Source organism: Podarcis melisellensis (genome assembly GCF_964234715.1).
Source record: "Podarcis melisellensis genome assembly, chromosome: 11".
In the NCBI taxonomy this organism is placed as follows: Eukaryota; Metazoa; Chordata; class Lepidosauria; order Squamata; family Lacertidae; genus Podarcis; species Podarcis melisellensis.
The window spans coordinates 30,574,858-30,589,308 of NC_138543.1; the positions used below are offsets into that span (position 1 = coordinate 30,574,858).

Consider the following 14,451-nt stretch of genomic DNA (forward strand, 5'->3'; position numbering starts at 1 on the left):
GTAGGGTACTTGCTTCATGGGTTCCTCCGGCTAGTGCTGTTTTCGCATTGTATGCAACAGGCTTAACCCCTGAAGAGGCATGGTTTGCTGACAGGGTGGGTTAGGTTGGGGGATCTTATTCTAGCCTCTTTCTTTCCACACAAAAAAAGAGCTTTATTGTTCATACTTACTAGCACTGAGACTGGATCAGAACTGATCACTGACCAAACAAAAAATAGGAAAATGCAGGCAAGACAAATCATTTTCTAATCACCTAGAGGCACTGTATTTTTCTTCTTTGGAAATATCCAAATATTGAATCACTAGGCAGAAAAAGCAGCCAGATGTATGCTATAAAACTGTTTAATAATGCATGCATGCCTAATACAATGATCAATAAATTTACTGAGTTCAAATTATTTACTGTTGTAAACATTTTTTTAAAAAGCATCATGATTTATCTGGATATACAGTCCTTGATGGAAAATTATTCAAAACAATGTGGCACATTTAAAAAAAAAAAGCTGACAAAATCCAGTCTGCATATTCTTTCAGCACAACTCTAAACGAGAGAAATAGAATGGTATAAAAAGTGTACAGCAAAGATTTCCTATCAAACTCTGGAAGCTGTAAATACAAATTAAAGTGTTTGAACAGTCCTAATATAGTTGTAACCAATCAAATTACAGTAAGACGTGTGTTCTATCCAGTTATACTTTGCTGTCAAAACATTTCCTTGGCAGTTGACTCTAATTTTATCCAAAACACAGCAAGACTTTGGCAATTGGAGGTGTTGAAATAACTTTAAAGTTCAAAGAGACAGTCACAGTATTTTCTTTGTGGAAGGTGATCTGTACACCAAGGCTCAGAGGTTGTGAAAATTGGTTCCAAGTGGAAGAAAGTGCAAGTGTCCTGCACACATAGCTTAAAGCTGTTGTTATGGTCAGTCACCAACAGGTTCTTTGTTTTGTTTTTGCATAGTTCACACATCACTGGAAATGTGAAATGTGTGTGCTATTTTTGGCAAGAGCAAAAAAGGAAGTGATATTGGTGAAAGTTGTCATGTTGGACATGCTGGAACATGCAGAAAGCTGCTACCTGATGCTGTTAGACACTGAATACTGATTTTGCTTTTGTTGAAGAAGTTCTGTAATTGCCAGCAGCTTCTTTAGCACATGCTGTTTTAAAAAGGGAGATAATTAGCACAGCAGCAAAGTTTTCCTGTATGATTTAAAATAACCATACTTGTTCCCGATTGGTTCATAGCTTTTCTTGAAATGTAAACTTATTTTATTTCCCCCTTTGTCCTTAGGATTTCCTTTCCATAGATGCAATTCATAGTTCCTGTAGCCCAGCTGAATAGCTAAACACGTTAATAGTTACTGAATAGTAAATATGTTAATTTTACCATGCTGGAATTGACTCTACAGCTTTTAATGAATCCAAGGAAAACAAGTTACTGTTTGCTATTACATAAACATTTAAATAAGTAGGTCAGGCAGCATAACTTATGCATAAATAATAATTGGAATAATTGCACTCAAAATGCACCACCACTGCAAATACTTTTCTACTAAACTGTTTCAAAATAGCTCCTTCATGTCTACCACTTTGATTGCATGCTTAACATACATTCACACTTTGTGCATTCAACTGCAGCCCTATATTTTAGTGTTTATAAGTCCTCAGGGGCCTCTAGATAATGTTGGACTCCATGAGCCCCAGTCTGCATGGCCAATAGTCAAGAGATGATGTGAGCTATAATCCAGCAGCATAGGGAGGGCTGCAGGTTAAACCAACGCTGCTGTAACTATCAGGAAACACCCTCTCTCTATAACAGGTCTTACCTGCATTGCCCCTCGCTCATTACTGAGTGTTCGAAGCTCATCTGAATGTGCCACACAAATTTCATGGAGGGCTGCTAGATCACGGGACAAGTCAGTTCTAGAGGGCTCTGTAGTGTCCGGAAGTTCAGGTACATTCTAGAGCAAGAATGATAACAATGTTTAGAACCACCTTTCATAAAACAGCACCAGGGTAGCTGAAAAAAACTTACACTGTTTACCATTCAGAGAAGGAGTGCAGCCACTACTACTCTGCTTGCAGGGAATATAACACCTAAAGAGCAATGGGAATGCTTGTTTCAAATACACAAGTGAAAATTAAACTGAACTTTGAAAGCCTGCATGATGCGTTGATGATTATCACCTGACATCTTCGTGGCCCCACCCACCTGTCAGCTTTGGCTTGCAAGGGATAGGGGAGTATGTATGCAATTTCCAGTAAAGCAGGAGTATAGTTTCTTAAGCATAGATAGAGAGAAGTGAGGCCCAGCTATGCCTACGTGGAGAAATGAATTAGTTTTTGGCTAGCTATTATAGCTCAGTGGCAAGGATGAGCAACATCCAGGCTTGGTTGGACTACAGTTTCTATCAACCTCAGCCAGCATGGCTAATGAGCAGGGTTGAAGGGAGCTGCAGCCAAGCAACATCTGGCAGGTTACAGGTACTCCAGATGTTTCTCCTTGACAAACATTGGAGAAAGGAGTGGAGCCATACCTCCCATCTCTTTGGGCAGGCCACTCTCTCAGTCCTGCCACCATCATAGGCATACATGGGAAGCCCTTCCCAGTGGCTGCTCCTAGACTTTGGAACTCCCTTCCTAGAGAGACATATACTGGCTCCTTCCACCAGCAGGTAAAGACTGTTTTATCTCAACAGGCCTTTGGGAATTGTCTGTTTCTTAAGGAAAGGGCTTTTTAATAGTGCTATGCTAATTATCTGTATTTTAATACAGTGGTACCTCGGGTTGTATACACTTCAGGTTACAGACTCCACTAACCCAGAAATAGTACCTTGGGCTAAGAACTTTGCTTCAGGATGAGAAGAGAAATCACGTGGCAGTGGCGTGGCGGCAGCAGCGGGAGGCCCCATTAGCTAAAGTGGTACCTCAGGTTAAGAACAGTTTCAGGTTAAGAACGGACCTCTGGAACGAATTAAGTACATAACCAGAGGAACCACTGTAGATTTGTTTTTTATATTGTTTCAATTCTAATAGAGTTTAATTATTTTTTACATCAATTTTCTGTCTTGTTTTATTTGTGGAAGCCACCTTGAATCCTGGTCCAGAAATGGTTGAGATATGGTTCCCAAAGCCCTCTTTTTAATAGGGTCCTCCCCCTGTATTTTCTGAAGCAGATACTTACAGTCTCTATATTTACAAAATTAAGAAAGAAAAAGTGTTCTTACCCCAAGTTCATCTAAAAACATGATCATCTGGTGCTTGTTACTCTTGATAAAAGGATTTACACCTTCCATATATGGCTCCTAAAATAAAACCACAAAATTTGTATCACTTTAATCCTCCATGTGATGGCTTCTGAATTATTCTTAATGTATTTTACACCACTTTCCACAATGCTCAAGTTGGTGTATGCTAAAACACAAATATAATTTAGACACCATGGAAAACCACAGTAAAAAGCATCACATAAGATAAAGTTGCTACAGAAAATTTAAATCCTTTTAAAGATCTGACAAAGCAGGATGTTTTACAGTTTTTATAAACTGATGACAATGTTGATACCTTCCTAACTCTGGGATAGCCAGCATTGGAGTGCCCTACAGATCATTGACCATGTTGGCTGAGGCTGGTGGAAGTTACAGTCCAATAGTATATGGAGAAAACCACACTGGCTACCCCAGTCCAAACCTTTTTTAGGAGGAGGTTCCAAAGTTTTGAGATGATAGCAGAAAGGAACCTAACCATGGCATCACCTTAAAAATCTGTCCTGGAGGAAAAGCAGACAAGAAAAGCCAGTCTGCCTCTACTGGTGAGTTGTTTCAATTGAGGATAAATGGCCCTTAATGTAGAAAGACTTCAGGCTGTGCATGGCATTCAAGGTTAAAAATCAGGATTTTAAAATGGGCATGGAAGCAAACTGGCAATTAGTTTATTTGTATTTGTAACTGTATTTGCACTAGATGCACTATGTTACTGCTGACCAAGGCAAGGTGTGACATTTTGCACCTACTTCCATGTCATTTTCAAATAAAGTCAATTAAAGAGCATCTTCCAACAGTCAAACCTAGATGTTACTGCTGAACTATTGCACAACTGTCACCCTAACACATTATTTCCATAATCTCCTTGATGGCTGTGGCTTTTCTCTGACCAGTCAGGATGAAGAAGAGCAACCACATACGGAAAGAACAAAAACTGTTATTTAAACGAGCTGTGGTAGCCTCTCTCAAACACCTTGCTAAGAATGGAGATAACTTGAGAGTTTTAAATGCTCTTTCCAAATGCTGCTGTCTGTACCGACAATATGTACTATACAAAGCTGACTCTACTGTCCTATTGTATTGAAAGGGAGCCTATTCTATGTGAACAAATGAAGCTCTCCCATACTAAGTCAGTCAATGGTTTACTTAGTCCAGTCCTGTTAACTCCAACTAACAGTGACTCTACAGGGTCTCAAGCAGTCTCTTTCCTGCCTAGCTACCAAAGATCCTTTTCAGTGGTAATGCCAAGGCGTGAATTTAGGATCTCTTGTGTGCACTCTGCTATAGCCCCTCCTGTCATTCCAGACTCATACTGACTTGTACAGGCAGAGGGGGGCATGATTACACATGTTCTTTCACTGAGAGCAAAGAACACGAGTGGGGGGGGGGTGGAATTAACTTCTAAGATTTATATTTACCTTAGCTCCAAACTCAACTAAATTTGCCAAATTCTGCACAGACTTGGCGACCAGCGTCAGTGTTCTTGCAGCAGTGGGAGAAGGAGAATCTGAGATAAACAATTTGAAAATCACAATTGATGCCAACTGAGATTATAGTCTAGTACAGCAGTTGATAACCAGACTCACTGGCAGGACAATGAAGTGAAAAATACAGATGTAAGCAGCTAAAGCACTTCCTCTCTCCCTCCTAAGGCCAATTCAAGCTCCTCACCACAACCTCAAGTGATGCACTCATAGCTGATTAAGCACAGTCCCCAAACCAGAGCACGTCCTCTTCTAAAAGAGACAAAGATCATGGTATCTCCCCTGCCAGGTAAGATAATAGGGAGCATTATTCCCCATGCTCGAGGGGGTTTAGGTGAAGAGGGAGGGGTATCATTCTGCCCAACCCTGCCCAGATCTGTTGGTCTCTACCAGTGGAGGAGCAGCAGGGAATTAAAAGTTCCAGTTGCTGTAAACAAGGGACTCAGGAAGGTTCAAAGTAGTGGTTTGAAGTTGATAGCTGATGGTTCATATGCAGACCAATCCACCACAAAATATTTAATACAAGCCCATTATCTTTCTCCACCCTTCTAATGGTTAGAGTCATGCCACATTAGCAATGCTTCTTTCTATACCAGAAGTGGGCAACCTGTGGCTTGGATGCTGGTTGTCAGGCACAGGGTGGCCCTCTGGAACTCCTCAATAGTTCTGTACCCTCACATGTGGAGTAATGCCTGTCTGCCATTTTTTCCTTCAGTGGCAGCAGGACCAACTGTGGCAGCTGCAGCAGGAAGGGATGAATTCAGCGAGGAGAGGATGGCAGCAGTGGAGGGGGCTGGCAAAGGAAATGTGTGTGTGCATGTGCATGAAAGGTAATGAATGGGTGATGGTTGAATGAAGGGAGTTAGTAGGGGTCCCAAAGGAAATTTAGCAAGCAAGCTGGCTGAGGGAAGCAGTTTCTGCCTGTGTGCATCCTTGCCCACTTTAGGCTTTGATGGCCCACCACCATTATGCAGCCCTCAACCTCTAAAAGGCTACCCATCCCAGTTCTATACTAAGCAGCCATAATTTATTCTCTCTGCAGTGTATAAGGAACTAAATACAGTCAACTTGCTATCTTAACATTATACTGTAGATGGTTTTATCAGTATCTAAAGAACTTACCTGAGATGATATTAAACATCCTTGGATTCAGAATGGCAGGGCAGATCAGCCGAAGGAAAACAAAACCACTGAAAGAGGGAAGCAAGAGCATGTCTTGACTTGATACTTGATCACAAACATCACTAAAATGTTTTTGAAAATACTGCTAAGGATACCAATGATTAATAAGAACTCTATTCGAAACTCATGGTTGTCTTTTCTCATATGGTGGCTCATGACAATTCCAATCCAAAATATTAGAGAAATAGAGGACAGCCCTGCACCTGGTATGCAGTAAAATTCTCTACTACTTGGCAGGATAATACAAAAGTCCAAAAAGATGTTCAATAGGGGAGATCTTTCACACTATCGCCTTGCCAAGGTAACAATTTATCAAGTGTGAATGGATAGTAAAATTGTAATTTGTATTCACTTAGACAGCCAGTTTACTAAGTAGCTACAAGCACTCATGGTAATTTACCACTTTGCAAATGTATCCTTCCAGAGTCTTGTGGAGTAAGTAGATAGAACCTGCCCAATTTAATAACCTCCAATATGAATCTTTGTGGTCTTAAGGACTTTAGATTCCATCAGGGTAGAGTCTTTTTTGTTTTTGCTGCTCCCTGATACAATGTAACTCCTTTACAAGGGAGGCTTGTACCACTTTCTTCTTGTTGGTATTTTGAAGGCAAGGGCATTTAATTTTTTTTTCTTAATGATCTCTGAGAACCAACTGCTGAATTCCTTTCTTTACATTGGTTTGCAAGCACTGCTTGTCTTGCTGGGTTGTAGTATTACATACTGCTTATTGCTGCCGTGTTTCTTTTTAGTTTTGGTGTGGTATTTATGAGCAACAGTATGTCTCTAGCAGTAACTACAAAACAACAATGTTCTAAACATAGTTGTTAGATGCTGAAATCAGCTTTGAAAATATGTCACCACTCTGCAGCATAACGTTCTGAGCTGCACCATCTGAAGAAAAACAACTAAAGAAGAGAACACCTTACCTAACCACTCTTGTTCTCATGGTTGTATTGGCTGGCCACTTGTTTTGAACAGACTTCTGTAAACAGCCATAAATATACCTCAACGTCCTGTCAAAATAATGCAATTAAGAACCTTAGCATATCCAATTACTTTAGATTACAATACTAAACTGTGCATTTACAGTTATGGTTCCCCATTTGTGGAATGCCTTAAAATTGGGTTACACACTAAAAATCGCTGTGGTTGGTAGAATTGTGACTCAGTCAATTTAAGCCTTTGATCTTGCAAGCCTGCAAAAGTTACCATACAATTGCTAAAATAGGAAATCGCTATTCAATTGCTACAATTCTGCAGGCACTCACACCTGTAAATGGCAAATGGCAAATGAACAGTCTCAAGCTCGCAAAACAGCAACAAAACATTTGTTGTTGTTCTGTTTTACCGTATGTCTGTTTCAGCAGTGATATTGTAAAAGGCAATTCTTGTAAGGTTGCGAATTTAAGCCACACTTTTAACTTTTCAGTCGGAATTTGGGGAAAAAGTGAGGCTTATATTCAGGCCAATACGGTATTATGAAGATTTTGGCCAAACAATAAAACTTTTTAAAAGCAGTTTTATCACAACAAAGGATGGTATAGGACTGAAATGGGAAGTTCTAAAGAGGCTTTAAAAAAATGTTGGTGAACTTACGGAGGCAATATTTCTGCAGCCATGAATATTTTCTCCACCAGCTCCGAAAGGATACTCAGCAGATGTGCTAAATTAGTATTTACATCTTCATTTTTTTCTAACTTTGAAGGATTTAACTGAAATGTAGAGCCGTAAGACATAAATGAAATATATCTTCAAAAGATAACCAGCAAAGTTTACTCAACGTAAAAACAAACAAATTTCTTGAAAAGGTTAGACTGATTGGTGGCATCTAGGACTCCTAGCTTCAGCAGCCACCACACAGGTTGTAGATCGCAAGGAATCTCTATATCACCTCAAAGCCTCAAGTAGCATACCTGTTATTTGCATGATACTTGAAATGCTGACAAAAGATAAAACCATCATTGACTACACAGTTCAAAGGCAAAATATAGCAATTGCTAGATGTGCAATGGGAAGTCAGGTTTAAAACCACTCTCAGCCACAAAGCTTACTGCACAGCCTTGGGTGATTCAGCAGTCCACACTGCACATGACGCTAAACGATATTTTAGTCTGATATGCAAGAGCAGGAACAAGTTGCAGTGAATGCAGGGCTCACACTCCTTTCCCATGGCAAGGAAGAGGAGTGCAGAAGCTCCTGCTTCCACTTTTAGTTAACCATAGCGTGCCACGTTCTCAGGACCTCGAAATGCAGCTGATACTAGATACAGCCAGTTTAAATACACCAGCTTCAAAGCATGGTTTCTGAAGATCTGTTTTAAAATTGCCATCATTAGGTCAGGATGACGTGACAAACTGCAGTTAGCCAAACCTCATTCCAGCTGTGTGGGAGGAAAAAGGGTAGTATGCAACCTGAGACTTGTTACAACTCATCCTCCTCTGTGTTTATCATATTAAACAGTGGCTTGGTGTGACCTGCAAATGCCTGACCTACATCGCAAGGTTTCTCTGTAGCTAAAATGTTGCTCTAAGCATTTTGGAGGGACCCAAGTTATACCTATTTTTCAAACATTTCAAAGATTTCTAAACTGTTTCTGGTTTAGTTCATTAGTCATAAATTCTTACCTCACAAGACTGCTTGCTCTCCATTATCTTTAAAATAGAGTCCTTTAGTGCATGGTGAACAAAACGCGTGGCTGTAGCTTTCATATACTGCTCCATAAGTGTACTTGCCAGCGTGGTGGCACGGAATAAGGTAGTGGCTTCATCTGAACAAACAAACAAAACCACCAGATATAAATATTAAATTTTCAGCTCTGTTGAATTTAAATGAGGAAATAAGATTATTGAGACACAAATGCCTGTGGACAGTGGAAATGGAGGGGAATGACCTGAAAAATCATTTTCAGTAACATACATATACTGTACCTTCCACACATATTTCCCTGTCATTTAGTGTTCGCAACAATAATGCCTCCAGTTTTTCATGAAGAAAAATCTTCAGTAAAATGCTAGCCAGCAGTGTTCGATCCTGTCCACATACGATGGATAAAGCGTAGACCACATGCAGCTCTTTTTGCAGGACCAACTGAAAAACAGAGATGGCAAAGTACTAAGTAAACAGTAACTATGAACTTACTCCAAGAGTGTACCACAAAATAAAGAGTGTAATTATTTCCTGAAATAAATAAGGTCTCCTTTCAAAGGCTATGTAATTTATGAGGGGCCTAAATCTACCTCAAACACCGTCTGGGCAAGCTATAAAAGAGCCTCTATTCTTTGGAAGAACCACCCTTGCCTTCAGGCGCTGACAGGCAATTTTTAAAGTGTTTTAATATTTATTTCAAGCCACTTTCAAATTAAAATGCAGGGACTCAATACCTCCTTAAATTCACTGTACTCTTCTTCTGGCATTATTTTCTCCATGGAATATCGTGCACGGACACGCAGAGAGCCTGGTTCAATACCTTTCAGAGGTATGTGTGAACTGAGCTGAAACCATTCATCTGTTGCCTGCCCTTTCTGTAGTCGGCTCAGTTGGCATCGCATAAACACTTGAAAGAAATATCCAGAGAGAAGTTAGTCTTTGGAGAGAATGGCATATATGAGAGTATAAGCCAAAATGAGCTTATAAAATCCACTTGCCCTGAAGATTTTTTTTAAAAAAAAACCAACTCTCATGCTGTAAGTTCTCTCAGAATGAGAAGAAGAAATGAGTTGCAATGATAATTTTCATATATAAAAAGGAGCACCAGGAAGATACCATTCACCTTCTCCGGTTTCTTAGAACACAGTATTTGCCAACAAGAGCCATTATAATTTTAAAAAGAGTTTCTAAACTACATTACATTAATTAAAGTGAAAAGAAAAAGATAACAAATGATAGTACATCAGGGAAATCAATGATACAGAAAATACAGAAAAAGCTAAATGGGTAATTCTGTCAGTTATTTATACTAATAAGAAACCTTAAGGGTTCTTGAGCACCCCATCAAATATTTTATTGCATACTTGGGCCTTCTTTGACCATGCTAGATAGAAGGGCAGTGCATGTAAAGTGCAGGTAGTGAACCACCCTCAAATGAAAGAATTCAGTACATGCTTAGAAGGTTAAGGGAAGTGCCCTTAAAAACACACATAAGTTTACAGCAGTGAAAAGCTGTCATGTTGCAACAATTTAGATACGAAAGAGATACAAACAATGACTGTTTCAACAAGTGGGATAAATATGTAAAAGAGAAATACGCTTGCACTACAACTGTAAAACCTTTTTTCAAAAATAACAGAACTTACATATATCTGGATCTTTACTCTTCTTTGTTTTGTTACTAAGAGTTATTTCAAATCTATTGATGTCAGATGAAAGATCGCTAGGGAAAAATACAGAAAAATACAATTCACATTTGTACTCCTGCTTTGACATTCTAAATTAAAATAATATTTTATTTAGATTTAATTTCATCATATAAAGCTACAACCAAAAGTCAGTCATTTGCTTTTCTACTGTACGATTAAACATCTGTGACAGAATAAGTCATTAAAAATATTCAGTTACTGTTGCCAAAAGCAAAGAAAATAAAATCATATTACACTGTCACTGAGAAGGACTTTAGATTTTTTTTAAAAATGCAACAAATTTAAGTAGCAGAAGACTTACTCAAACACAAATTCCTCTGACCACACCGGGTTCTGTCCTTCTCGTACATGCGTTTTTGCTACCTGTACACTATTCAGGTAGATATTACAGTAAGGATTAGTAAAATGTTTTGCTGGAAGTGTATGGGCTTCTTCAACATGTAGTATAAGACTGCTGACCTAGAGAGAGTATACAAAATGGAATTCAAAACTTTGTTTTATGTAGTGAGACCATGCCCAGAAGTAAATAGGTGTGGGTGCTTATTTAAGTGAGAAATGCAAACCACAACTCACTGGGTGAAGTTAAATAAAAAGAGATTAAAGAACGAATTACAGTACTATAGGAGGACTTTGAATTTAATTTCTCTTTACTATCAAATTCCTTGCTTCTATATAAGGAAGGCAGAATAGCATCCATTTTAATACCAGCAATAGAAAAACAGACCATGAACCTGTGACCAAAGTCACCTGTGCAGTTACACATATGGTTCTGACCTACATACAGTTTTTTGGATAACTTATTGAAGGTACATGGTACATTGTGGGAAGGCAGGCTTGTCCCACCCATGAAGCAGGGTGAAGCAGCCACCTCAGACGGCGGAAGCCCCCAAGAAAGTGCCTCTACAGGCGCTCCCCGCCCCCGGTGCTGATTTCTGGTGAGATCTCATGAGATTTTGATGAAATCTCGCCAGCAAATAGCACTGATACTGGCTCCACTTCAGAACTACTAACTGAAGCTGTATGGTACATTTAATGTTAAAAGTGGTAAAATCTATATGCTCATTTTGGGCAAAAAATAAAAATAAAGAAACATTATTTTATAGCATGTTTAACAAAGTAATATTTTTTATCAAAGAATGTTTGATTACTAGTATATATCATCTCAACCAACACAGAAAACAAATCCCACAATAGCCAAGATGCATTACTCTACCTGACGTAGACGTTTATTCGATGTTCCTGGACTAGTTTTTCGTAAATTGCAAAACGTTTGCAAAGCTTTCATCCAGTCCTAATAAATAATAAATTAACTTATCAATACTGTTTCGGCTAATGAAATAGCAGTTATTAAACAATTATGACCCAGTTTACTTTAAAAGAAACCCATCCACATTCATTTTCATTCTTCTCTATGTATCACCACTCCCCCAGTCATCAGTCATTAGAATCATAATCTACCAATAAACACAATCTGAATTAATAGTTAAAAGCTATTTCATTGAATATCCTGACTAAAAGTACAAAAGAGTAATTTGGGCTTATTAACAGATGAATCATACAGTGACTCTGTGCCTGAGTCTGTGATTTGAGCACACTTCAAGCAGCCTTTGTTTGTTCTCATTTACGCTGCCAATACCAAAGTTGCCTATGAAAGTTGTCCCATGTGTGATGATTGCCCCCAACTCTTGGCAATGAAATCTCCCAGCAGGAATACGTGTTCACAGGCTGGGACCCTCCTGACGACCTGGTCTAGTTCCTCGCAGAACTGGTCCTTGGTCTGTATGTCAGAGCACATAGTGGATGTTTAATATGTTAACCAGACCAGAGATGGTTGAGAGGAGGAGGGAAAGCAAGCATTCTGAGCCTCTGATCCTTGAACACATGGTTCTTCTGGATGCCATCTTTGCCAGAAAACAGTTTAACTCTTCTCTTGGATCTTGCCACTCAAAGCGAGTCTGGTATCCTGTACAGCAGCAGCTCTGTTGAGCATTTTCAGCTCACGGTCAATGATGGCTGTCTTCTGTGAGTTGTTGACCCGCAGCAGGTCAGCGGACAAGCCAGGACAAATGGTCCTGATGTTCTAGGTTTCTAGGCACTAGAGGGTTTGTTTCTTTTCCTTTTTTCCTTGGTGCAGTAGTTTGGTCTGAGTGATACTCTAAGTTCCAAGCACCCACTGAAGCAGACAGACTGTGGTGGATCAGCACTTTATTGACCAGGGGCTATCCAGCTTAAGGTGGTCGGTAGCTGACCAGTAAGTATGGACACAGGAAACTATCATGGTGCAGCTTTCAGTTGCATTTCATGGCTTTCCACTGAAATCTTGGAATCGTACTTTTCGGTGAGAGCACCCTAGCACATTACAAAGGTTCAGGATTCCCAGGGGAAAAGTAGTAGCAAATCAATTTAATTGATTATATACAATGGAACCACAACTTGAAAGAATTTTACTTATGCAATTGCAGCTTTATGCAGATTGTCAATAGATAAATAAAAGGGGGCAGGAAAGCCTTGTTCTGGAAAGCTCTTGTGAGATCTTGTGGGAACCTTCCAGAGCCCGATAAACAAGGGAGAGCTTGAAAGCTCTTTCCACTTTTCCTGGTGTAGGAAGTTTTTAATCCCTCTGCCTTGCTTACCGGGCTCTGTGATGGCCATACATGGGGTCAATATCTTGAGGGAGCCTCCTAGAGACTGGTAAGCAAGGTGAAAGGCATAAAAGCTCTTTCCACAAGGAAAGAGCTTCAAAGTCCTCCACCTTGCTTATTTATGGGGCTTTGGAAGGCTTCCATAAGATTTTGCGAGATTTCATACAGTCCCAATCTTACAAGATCTTGGAAGGTGGGGGCTGTTCTAGGGGTGGCTCTGACTTTGCATGTGCAACCCCCACAAAGCTAGCTACTGCATAAGCTGCAGTCCTAACACAGTGAACACAGCGATTCCAACATGATGCAGTAGTGTCATTTGCTGAGAAACCAACTGTCTTTGGCAAGAAAATACATAGCAGTTATCATTCCATCTGGCTAGAGCAGAGGGACAGAAGGGAAGCAGAGCCATTCAGCTGGCTCTGTTGAGACAGTCGCTGCATTTGTCTATTCCTGGCAGCAGTTCCAACAACTACCTGAACAAGTTCATTCCAGCTGGTAAATATAAACCTGAGTTTAATTTCTTTTGTAATGCCCTGATCACGCATAGAGAATCCGTATGGCACACCCAGCCAAGTAGAAAGCACAGTGACTCACATAACAGAGGATCTCCAATTTTTACTACTGACACCTTTCTGCTACAGCCACCTTTGCCATATCCTACATAATTCCAAGAATCTCCCAACCTAGAACAGCTTGTAGCGGGTATAGGTGCTACAGTGCCACAGCTGAAATGAGAAAACCTGTTCAATGAGCTCACACAAGTTTGGATCCAAACAATTTATAGTGCATGTCCAACATAAGAATGTAAGAGTGGACAATTTACAACAGCACTTTTTTAAAAATAAAAAGAAACATCCACCATAGCACTCTTTAGGATGATGTTAACTCAAGGGAAAATTGCTAACCTGTGCTTGTTCTGGAGTTTCTCCTGCAAAGTAAAAGATGTAATGCTCTTCACTAAAGTGCTGAACTACTATCTGAAAACAGTTTGGCCTATTTAAAGAGAAGAAAAACAAAATAGAACAGAATACTATTAACCGAATGGCAACATTACTACTCAGCCTTATCACACACAATTCTTCCAAATTCACAAAGGTTTGGTATTAATTTAATTTAATAGTCTCTGACCACAAACCTAATCACAGTTACTTGGGAGTAAGGACAATACGATCACATCCTGCACACAATTAACTTGCATGATTTCAACCTTACACAGTGAAAAGCCGGCCAGTTGAAAATCTGCAAATGAATTGCACGCAAGGTGAGGAGTTCTAAAGTTCACTTTGTTCTGGATTTTCCCAATGCACAAAGAGCTTACTAGGCTCTGGGATGCTTTTGTGGGAACTCAGGATGGACCTGCAAGATCTCACATAGGCTCCCTTCTCGTAGGTTAATGAGTACAGTATTCATAAGCAATATTATTATATCATTGCTGTGAATGCAAAGAGAAACCAATGCACACATCAGAGTGAATGATGTATATTCTTCTATATTAAGGAGAATATAAAACATGGACAGTGTTCAA

General features: G+C 39.6%; 1 protein-coding gene and 1 long non-coding RNA gene across 7 annotated transcripts in view; one reads left to right on the forward strand and one right to left on the reverse strand.

Annotated features, from left to right (window-relative positions):
- The window catches only part of LOC309380349, a 563,851-nt gene that overhangs the window by 483,168 nt on the left and 66,232 nt on the right, over positions 1–14,451 (forward strand). The window lies entirely within an intron of this gene.
- Positions 327–14,451, reverse strand: part of RASA1 (RAS p21 protein activator 1) — a 47,781-nt gene continuing 33,656 nt past the window's right edge. Inside the window, exons 12-25 of the mRNA XM_081930143.1 lie at positions 13,832–13,919; positions 11,498–11,575; positions 10,586–10,743; positions 10,222–10,298; positions 9,310–9,482; positions 8,857–9,016; positions 8,554–8,696; positions 7,526–7,641; positions 6,856–6,942; positions 5,870–5,937; positions 4,682–4,770; positions 3,228–3,305; positions 1,827–1,961; positions 327–1,157 (exon numbers count right to left, since the gene is read on the reverse strand). Of these exons, the coding sequence (XP_081786269.1) occupies positions 1,074–1,157; positions 1,827–1,961; positions 3,228–3,305; positions 4,682–4,770; positions 5,870–5,937; positions 6,856–6,942; positions 7,526–7,641; positions 8,554–8,696; positions 8,857–9,016; positions 9,310–9,482; positions 10,222–10,298; positions 10,586–10,743; positions 11,498–11,575; positions 13,832–13,919 (1,534 nt within the window). The 3' untranslated portion in view covers positions 327–1,073. The remainder of the gene's footprint in view (positions 1,158–1,826; positions 1,962–3,227; positions 3,306–4,681; positions 4,771–5,869; positions 5,938–6,855; positions 6,943–7,525; positions 7,642–8,553; positions 8,697–8,856; positions 9,017–9,309; positions 9,483–10,221; positions 10,299–10,585; positions 10,744–11,497; positions 11,576–13,831; positions 13,920–14,451) is intronic.